This window comes from Chiloscyllium plagiosum, unplaced genomic scaffold (assembly GCF_037043375.1).
Source record: "Chiloscyllium plagiosum isolate Xiang-an unplaced genomic scaffold, Cpla_swu_hap1 HiC_scaffold_1, whole genome shotgun sequence".
NCBI classification, from domain to species: domain Eukaryota; kingdom Metazoa; phylum Chordata; class Chondrichthyes; order Orectolobiformes; family Hemiscylliidae; genus Chiloscyllium; species Chiloscyllium plagiosum.
The window spans coordinates 106303057-106313089 of record NW_028270139.1 but is presented as its reverse complement, the minus strand read 5'-3'; the positions used below and the strand labels follow the sequence as shown (position 1 = coordinate 106313089).

General features: G+C 38.5%; 1 protein-coding gene across 2 annotated transcripts; it reads right to left on the bottom strand.

Annotated features, from left to right (window-relative positions):
• Positions 1-1684: 1684 nt before the first annotated feature.
• Positions 1685-9632, bottom strand: syt4 (synaptotagmin IV). 2 transcript variants are annotated; one of them, XM_043686619.2, is made up of 4 exons: positions 9063-9632; positions 7285-8120; positions 6049-6169; positions 1685-5707 (listed from the first exon to the last, which is right to left on the bottom strand). In XM_043686619.2, exons 1-4 carry the CDS (start codon positions 9094-9096, stop codon positions 5397-5399), a joined length of 1302 nt encoding a protein of 433 aa, XP_043542554.1. In that variant the 5' UTR covers positions 9097-9632; the 3' UTR covers positions 1685-5396. The 2 variants fall into 2 exon arrangements, with proteins under 2 accessions (XP_043542554.1, XP_043542496.1); XM_043686561.2 differs by having other exon boundaries at positions 1685-5710; positions 9063-9627.
• Positions 9633-10033: the final 401 nt, after the last annotated feature.

The window sequence follows — 10033 nt, the reverse complement described above, 5'->3', positions numbered from 1 at the left end:
CAACTAGAAGGTGACTAGGATGTGTGAGTGTGAGAGGCAATGACGGTGATTGTGAGGGTAAGCTGTCACGATGTGAGGAGATGCCTGGAGAGAGATAAATAAGTGCAGTCACAAGATGTGTTCTGAAGAGTGCTACTGGGATAATGCTGGAAAATTCAGAAGTACCAGTAATTGCTATGCCAATAACTCAAGTATTGTTTGAAACAATAAATAATTTTTCAAAGATTTTCAATTTTCAATCATCACGACATTTGAATACCAATCTAAATGGGATCAACAATTTATAATGTATGAGAAATGCATGTTAATTGGATGGCAAGTGGTCTCTGATTGGTAGACCCATTGCCATGTAGAATGCACCACTTACATGATGACTGGCAGTTCACTCTCAACAAAAACCGAAATTGTCAGATAATCTTAGCAAGTCTGGCAGCATCTATAGAGAGAAATCTGAGTTTTAGGTCCAGTGACCCTTTTTCAGAACAGTCTGAGGGAGGTTCACTGGACCCAAAATTTTAACTCTAGTTTCTTTCCACAGATGCTACCAGACCTGCTGAGATTGGCTAGCAATTTCTTTTTTGTTTCAGACTTCCAGCATCCACAGTTCCTTCAGTTTTTCATCTAGTAGTTGGCTGCCAAGCTTTGTGCAAAGGTAAACCAGACAGATTGATTCTGATTTGACTAAGCGGAGATGAGTACTGCAGATGCTGGAGATTAGAGTCAAGACTAGAGTGGTGTTGGAAAAGCACAGCAGGTCAGGCTGCATTCAAGGAGCAGGAAAATCAACCTTTCAGGCAAAAACCCTTCATCAGGAATCCTTCCTGATGAAGGGCTTTTGCCTGAAAGGTTGATTTTCCTGCTCCTCGGAAGCTGCCTGACCTGCTGTACTTTTCCAGCACCACTCTAATCTTGGCTCTGATTTACTAAGGTGTCTTTTCAGCAAGGATCAAATTCTGTGTCTAAATAACTATTTTGATGCCTATAATCTTTACCGGCCTCCTGAGATAATTGATTCTGTGAAGGACTATCTCCAGTTTGTTGGGACCACAGTCCTGCTGCTGATTTCATTTGCACTTTCATGTCTGTCTAATTTATCAATACTGGCCACCAGCTAAGCAGCAGTTTGATTTTAGTGTTCTCATCCATATTTTCATAATCATCTCCCCCCACCCTTATCCCTATGATCACCTGTGGACCACAATCCTCTGAATAATTTACCTCTGTCCTTTTGAATGTTCTTGATTTTAATTTCTCCACCTTTAGTGGCCATGTCTTCAGTTACTTAAGTTTTGGAAGTTCCTCTCTGCAGCTCTATACTTCATGATTCGCATTTCTCTGTAGACAAGCTTTAATCAATAAATTTCTTTAAATAGCCTGTTGGTTATAGAGAATTATTGAAAAAGTCAAATTTTGTTGTTTTTGTTTCATCTCACCCTCATCAGGACAATTCACAGGAATTGTCAAGAGGAAAGCCAACATTTAAATCAGAAAACTCTATTTAATTTACTTCTATGTACAGTAGTGAAGAAATCTGATCAGGTATGTAAGTGTTTTGAATATTAGGAAGCAGGACATTTATTACCCACTGTAAGTATTCAATATAAGTTGAACAGAATTTTGTCGTACAGTTGTGATCTGAAAATTTTAATTTCCTGGTACAATAACATTTCTAGTGCAAAAACAATCAATTTATGTAGTGCTTTATTCTTGTTCAACACACACAAAACACATAGGCACAAGACTTTAGCAGATGGTAAATTTTACTCAGTATTAGTTAAATTTTTCATGAAAAGAAAAACTACTTGTGCACCGTACTCTTACATTAATAGCACAAAGAAGTTAATAAATACAATCATCGCCAGTAATTTACATTACTAACACATGATGCAAATGTGTGCATTCTTTTATTTAATTGATTGTAAACACATTGTAATGCAACATACAAAACATATTACGTGTACAGATTTACACAGTGTAATTATATATACTACTGTCACCTATTAATACTGGAGTTTCTGAGTATGTAATTTGCAGAACATCAACATTTCAAACCACACAGTTACATCTTCCAGAATTATTCAAAACTATTTTACAAAAATTACAACTGCGGTTGCAATGTTTTGAACAGTATTGTGAACTGAAAATAAGACAAATGTGAACACTAATTGACAGGAATTAAAATACCATACTTCCTAAATGTGAACACAATTTGAAACGAATTGTACATATGGTTGATGCATAGAGTAGATATGTCAATGAATTCGAAGTTAAATAGCTCTGCAATTGTTCATGGATTCTTTTACATCATTTTGCCCAGCATGACATGACACAGTATTCAGACATTCTTTAATATTTTGCTTGAAAATAATACTCTTCGTTTGAATATATTAATTAGACCTTTGTTACAGTTGTGTATTTATTGATGAATCTGTGACTGTTCAAGTAAAAATGCATTAACCCTATCAGACAACCAACAAATAGATAATCATTGTTTTGGGGAATGCAAGGAGACTAATGCTATGGTCTTGTTACATTCAAAATTGATGTAGCAATTTGAAAGCAAAGAAACTACAACAGTAACAGGAATCCTTTAAGCTACACAAACAGCAATAGAACCATGATTACTACTGTGGCTTCAGGCAGACTTATCTTTTCCCATGTGGTGACAATGTCAATCCCCTGCTGCATAGTAATGAACTGGCATACTAGCATTAGATTTTCAGCATTTCATTTAATCATGCCAGATAGCTGGAATATGGTAACATTTCTTTCTGAATTGGCTCAGACTCAGTCTGATTTGTTCTTACCATTTAAATCTTGCTAAGCCAAATTCATCTGTGCTAACCATTGTAAACTCACTAACACTTACTCCTATCCTACAAAAGTATATTTTATCTAACATTTCTCCCTACTTACATTCTAAAAAATGCATATCAATGTTACACTACAGGTCATCCTTTCACAAAGTACACCTAATTCCCAAGTGAGTCGAGCTGGATCTATCCATCAAAAGATAAGAAATTTGGTCTCTGGCAGTGTGCGTGCACAAAAGCAGCTTAAAAATATTTTGAGCCCTTTGTTTTAAAAAAAGCACAAAAATATAAATGCTAAACTTAAAAATATGATGTGAACCCTCTATAGTAAACATATATGGCATTATTTGTTATATGGCAATGCAAAATATGATCCATTAAGATCCAAAGTGACTGGATCAATAACGATACTGAGTGCTCATTAATGTTTTAAACAATGATTTTTCCTGGAACCATAAGATTCAGTGACAGAAAAATCCAATTCGCTAAATGCATTGACATTCAAGATCAAATGGCATTCTCAAAGCTATAATCACTGTCTGGTATTTTTTCTAGCAAATAATGACTTTAATGTCGCATTCTGTTCCTGCATCTTCTAGGGTTGCATCAATAATGTGTTCAATTATTAAATATATTACAAGTGCTCCTACACCTGTCACTGAGGTCTATTTTAAAGTAAACATGCATAATAAATGCATGGTTTGCAATACATTTTTAGCGTGGTTTACACACAAACTAGATGGTTGTATAATGCAGTTTCTGCGTAGAGCAAAATAAATTCATATTCATTGCAAATGTTTCAACCTGAAGCTATAGAAAATAAGGTAGGCAAAACATACAAGGTTATTCTGTTGTCTCAGCAGCCTACCCATTAAACAAGACTTTTTCCATTCCTAAACCCTAAATTATTTGACACATAATGGCATTATCTCCAAAGACTACTGGAGATAGTCATGATTCATAATTGGCACCATTATGAAAGCAAAATCATCATGATGTCATTGAAAACAATTAATTATCTGTATGATTCACATTCACATTGTGCACAGGATACTGTACTTAGCTAATATATGATGTAAATAAAATTTGTGAAATTCAGCAGATTTACTTATATATCAACCATTGTGTTGATTATCTTTCCCACTATTTTATTACTCATGGGTTTGCAGATCAAGCCACTCTTGAGGTATAAACCAAATCTCAAGGTTCTGCAACAAGTACTTATTTATTTCACACTAAGATGTAGCATTGGCAAAGGCCTGGAGAAGTCACAGACTATTATAGTTTTGCTTTATATGTTTAATAGTTTCTACTAAAAGTTTTAGTGAATTTTACCATTGATTAGCCTATTTTAGCAGCTTTCTTCAAAATGACTTGTTTTATTTAAATCCTGAAATTCTCTGAGTAGAAAAGTATTTCACAGTGAAACAATGTGAATGTTTTTAATATGTAACTATTTTCCAGATAAAGCTTCTGATAAGTAGAGTGTACTATTTACATATATAACACCCACAAATGTCAAAATACGCAAATAGCAAGATACTTAAAATCTATGAGACCGCATGTTAAGAAATAACTTTATGACAGGTATAAAATAATACAAATTCTCTCAGTATGGTTAACTGTTATTCACATTATTACCATCCATACATTAGCTCCATTTGAAAAAACACATTTTAAGTCAATCTGTATTTGTGTGGGTTTTTAATATTGGGAATGGAATTCTTCCAATTTTAGGCATGGACCATCAGTTTCAAATATTTTTAGGTTAGATACAGCACAGTTAAATCTACAATAATGTTTCCTTAACCCTACCTCCATCGCAAACTTAGGAAAACATCTAATACTGCAATAATGTAATACTTTTCCTTTGCCCATGCCAATGATATATCCAGTGATTCCTATTGCGTCTCCAACAATTTAGTGACAACCAATGACAAATTAGAAACTATTATACTTTGGGCTCTTGTTGACTGGAAAGTGGGTTCCTTCATGTGGGATATTTGTTGTTTCCCAACAGAGGGAAGTTTCACTGAATAAATACAGACTAGATCTGAACACAGCGATTAAAAAGCCAACATCAAACTCATTGTGACATCACTGTGTCTCTCCACTTCAATATATTTCAATGTTAAGGCAACACACGGCCTGCTTTGTCTCAATATGAACATTAGAATGGCTTCACTTCAGATATTTTCAATTCATTCAATGTGTTACAGGTTTCTATTGAAAAACCTTCTAGTGAATTCTAACTTTTTTCTTCAAACATACACACTAATAGTTTCATCGCCAGAAACAAATTCCCCAACTTGAATAGCCACTCAAAATGCAGAAATACATTAAACAGTTTTATTTTGCCTACCCATTCTAATAGCTATGTTTTTTTCCTCAAAATTGTTAGCAACCAAGAGAACAACGTCACCTCATCTTATACAGTACAGATCACAATATATACCACAATCAGATGTACAAATTATATGTATTTAGTATAAATTGAAAATTCTTCAGAAAGGCTTTGGGTTGGTTAATGCACAGCTTGTTCCTTCCCTATCAAACAATAAAGTCCAACCCCTGGTTTGGCTGCTAACCATCACTGAGACAATGCCATTTGGCAATTTGTCGTCTTGGGTGCTCACAGATCTCCCTCCAATGTTCTCCTACTGTCCCTTCTGCTGATGCTCCCAGCACGAGGCGCCCAATGATCTCATTCTTCATCATTCTGTCAAAATCGATGACCATAAACTCAACACTGATGTTTTCAATCCCTTCACATGGAATGTCAAAGACAAAGAGCTCATTGAACACTGGGTTGAGAGTACACTTCTTAACATGGGTTTTTTTCTTTGATATTCGCTTCTTATCATGGTACAGGTTGACTTTCACATAAGGGTCAGCTGCTAGAAAGAAAGCAAGACATACAGTTTTTCAACATTCTAATTGTTGTTTCCACACTTTCATTTGAAACTCTTCATTTAAAAAAAAGGTGGTTCAAACTGCACTAGGCTTATTTCAGAGAAAATATAAAAGTACTCATAAAATCAAATGCTATTGATCCTACACATTTAAATTATTGTAAACATATGGAAAGAGAGAACAAATTTTGATTGAGTTGAAAATGGAATGAGAAAGAGGATAGGCCCAAGAGTACATGGACATAGAAATAGATGGTTAATTCCAATACAAATTGGTTTCATGTCAGATGTATTAGGATTAGTTACCCTATTTGGATAATTACCTGATAATCCAGAAACATCATTTTTAGGCAGATGGCGGGCTTTTAGTACAACAACAGTCAGGGTATTGGTGGTAGATTGATAGCAAAGGGATACTAATAATTCACCACGGCCCACAGATTTCTGTGAATGCACAAAAGAAAACACATGAATAGGTTTTCAGAGACATGCTGTTATCACTGCACAGGAGATCCTCTCACTGCCCTTTCTAATGACACCATCACTGCAGGAGAAAAAAAAGATGATCCAACATCTGTCTGCTGCCTTGACATCCATTAATAAAATAATAGACAATATCTTAAATCTTCCTTACTGATCAATCTTGCTGTTCATAACATTTCCATATAGTAAATTAAAGTTGTGGCTATCAGTAATTTACTATTGTTATTTTATACAACAAATATTAGTCATATTTTGTCAAACATATTTTCCAGCTAGTGTCATGTTATGTGCTGTTATTAGGTTTGAATTTACCTTAAAATGCTATAATATAGCTTCTTCTTTTATTTCCAGTAAAAGCTTGGAGGAGTTACTCTCCTTTCCTGACAACTACACTATTCATCAGAACAGTGCTAAACTTAAGGTAGGTATATTCTGCTGATTAAACCTAAGATTGGATGGAGAACAATGGGGATGGAGGATATCTTGGAACATAATAGCAAAGATTAAATGGACAGAATAGCCTATTTCTGAGCTGTGTTGTTATTCGCAATCAATTTTGATGTGTCTTTTGTTTATGAAGATGAACTCGTCAGTTCGATTGTTGGTACATTTATTAATTGAACACTTCATTACGCCCATATTTCCAAACAAAGGATGTCTTGTATTTATTTTGAATGAAACGCCTGAAAAACCCATACTTACACTACCTCCTCTCCCCCCCGCCCCCCCAACCCCGTACACTTCTGCATATTCTCTCCAAATGTAAGGTTCGATTGAAGTCATTCTAGAATTTAGATTTGACCAAAGTCTAATGTATTTGTGTGTGTGGGTTTCTTTTTGTTGTGGTTCGCCTGGTTTGGGTTTCCATGTCAATCCTTTGAAAATGCAATTCTCTCGTATGTTTATCACACGCGAGACTTCCCTCGGGCGCTTACCTCGTCTGTCCCTTCTCCCCCCTATGACTGGTAAGCTTTGTGTTTTCACAAACCCCCAGACTTTCTTATTTGTCAGCGGACAGGAGCAGAACACAAGAACTACACTCCCCACCCAAACAAGAGGACTTCTCAAACACTTACCCGACAGTTTCTCTTGGTGATGTCCCTGTGCATCTGCACCTTGCCTTCCGACAGATCGATCCCTGACATCGGCACCAGGACCTCTCCGATGACATCGTCTCTGGAAAAGCGGTCAAAGCTCAGCACCAGGAAATGCAGAGACAGCTCTGGTACCTGACTGTAGGGGATCCCGTAAAATGTGAAGGTTTCCTCAAAAGCCGGGTCCAGGGTTTTCCGGAGGACGCGAGTTTTCACGCGGTGTTTTTTGTCCGGCAGGATTGACATTTTAATGTAAGGGTCAGATGTCATTGACTGTTCATCCATGGCAGGCAGTCCGTGAGCCTCTATAATGTTCACAAGTAACGCTTTCTTATCAAAGTTGTACTTTAAGGAGAACGCCAGGGATCCCAGATTAGGCGCATTGTTTTGTTGCTGAGAAGGCGCGGCTGGCTTGTCTGATACAGGAGTCTGCGATGACACGCTGTCTTTCTCGCTGTCTGTGCACAGCTTGGGCGGAACGCTCTCGATTTCTGGGGAGCTACGGACTTTGGCAGGAGTTTTGGTGAAATTTCCGTTCTGATCGCGGCTCTCCAGGTCCAGGTGGAGAGAGTTCTTTGGTATTCTGGCTTTGGAAGAGTCTTTATCTTTGTGATCGGATTTTTCATCTGCCCCGAACTTCTTTTTGTTGCTTAGGTTCTCGGGATAGATGTCGACTCCCTTCAGCATGTGCACAAATTTGTAAGGAGGGGTCTTGGTGGCTTTGGACGACTTGCGCTGACAGCAGATCCATGCAAACATGGACACTGTAAATATCAGGCCAAACGCACTGACTATCCCTACAACTGCCGGCACATCATCTGGAGAGGGGGAAACACACACACACACATACACACATATTCAGTGGCATTCTGAATCCCCGTACAGTAAAAGGAACATTTTACAAACTTCAACGCTCCCATCATTAAAGCCGCCATCTCACCGCGAACCTGCTAAACATTTCTGATTTGCATGATGCTTCCTTTTCATTGCAATTCAAAGAAGCAAATTACATCCATCGCCAATATATGATTAGTGCAGAATACCGGAAATGGGTAGGCTGTGTCGTGATTCGTCGATTTTTAATTAAAAGTTTAAAAATGTACCCTTAAAGCACTTCTAGATAAGGCAATACATATCAATAACGTCTCCCCACATTGTCCTGTCAATGGGACTGAAAAACAGCGCCAGTTCCGGTTAATGCCTAATTAACAAGACGAATCGGTGTGAATCCGATAAGCTAGACTCCAATTACTGCCACCACTGCACTTCCCCCCACCCCCCCCAGAACTGCGTTTACCAGAGAGGCAAATTGCAGAATTTTGTTTTAAAAAGATTCGAACTAAGCGGACACGCAGAAAGCACGAAAAATCAAGTGAGCGGGCAATAAATAGAGAAAGGCAGCAATGAGAAACAATTAGACAACTTTGAGAGGTAAGAGAGAATTGAGAGACAAATACGCAATGGATGTTGGCGAACCCCGCCCCCCCCATACAAGTGGGGTACAAAAATGGAGAATAGGTCTGAAGTTCAGAAGTGCTTACCCAAATTTAAATATCATAATTTACCATTTCTATTTTTTTCACAGGTCAAGTGCTATGCATCAGATTAGCTTGACTGAACCCGAAAAGGAGGCATGCACTGAGCGTTACAGGCAAAGGTTCCACTGCACTGGAAAGATCAGTAGGTATGGAAGTGACAGCTATGCTATGTAGAACAAGAAAGATTTGCCCGGAAGCACCCACGCAAGGATGCGAGCTTACCAAAGCTTGTCCCGCTCACCACAATCGGAGCCATGGCGATCTGCGCTGTCCGCGGTGCTGAAACGCACCAGCTCGCAAAGTAACGTACTTCCCACTGCTTTCCTCTTCTCCCTCGGACTGATGACCCCGTTTCTCACTTGTATTTTGGGGGGAAAAAAAACAAATTAAAAAAGGCAATATCCTGTAAAGAGCTGAGAGACGGCGGTAGAGGGTGTTGGAGTGGGGTTTGTGTGGAGTACCCAACGCTCTGATTCTGCCTGTGACTGCTGCAGCCCTGACTCTCACAAACACTGTAGACGTGGAGCGCTGGATGACGTCTTTCTGACGAAGCCCTTTGCTGAGCTGCTCCCTGAGCTCTTTAAATTCCGACCATCAGTTAATGTTAAATGGCTGGAGTCTGAATGCTATCAGCTCGGAGGATACAGCGTTTTCTTGTTGTGGTTGTTGCGTGGATGGATGTCTGACGGTGAGGGAGATTAGTGCCAGGGAGTGGGTGGGAGAGGCTGACATACACACACACACACACATCAAAGCTAGAAGCATGATGTCTGCGTTAAAGAGACTTCTCCCTCACTTTACCGGGCCAGTCTATTTAGCGAGCACAATCATAAAACGCCAACTGGTGAATGGCGCCTAATTCCAGTCCCCCCCCCCCCCTTCTCAATGACTGCTAAAGTTATTTTTTTCATTTTTAATTAAATGATCAGTAGATCTGCGCTTGGATTCCAAGACAAATTCCGGATATTATGAAGTCTCCTAAAGCGCTGTAATCTCCCATCCCACTCACTAGTCCACACCCATGTTCGCATAATTTAGCATTTTACAACCGAACGGGGAGCAAGGGTGGACATTAATTACTGCCGCTTCCTCGGAGAGAAGGCAGACGCACACCATCTGCTGCTTAAAGGGATTCAAGACTTGCAATGAGTCAGAATCCATTGGCACTGCGATCATTCATACAGTCAGCTACC

What these genes read in the sequence shown, in the direction of transcription:
- syt4 (XM_043686561.2), bottom strand. Translation starts at nt 9,096, where the DNA reads ATGGCTCCGATTGTGGTGAGCGGGACAAGCTTTG. An exon ending in TCACCAAGAGAAACTGTCGG is followed by an intron (nt 6,170 to 7,284) that starts GTAAGTGTTTGA and finishes GTGCATTCACAG; the next exon opens with AAATCTGTGGGCCGTGGTGA. An exon ending in TGATGTTTCTGGATTATCAG is followed by an intron (nt 5,711 to 6,048) that starts GTAATTATCCAA and finishes CTTTCTTTCTAG; the next exon opens with CAGCTGACCCTTATGTGAAA.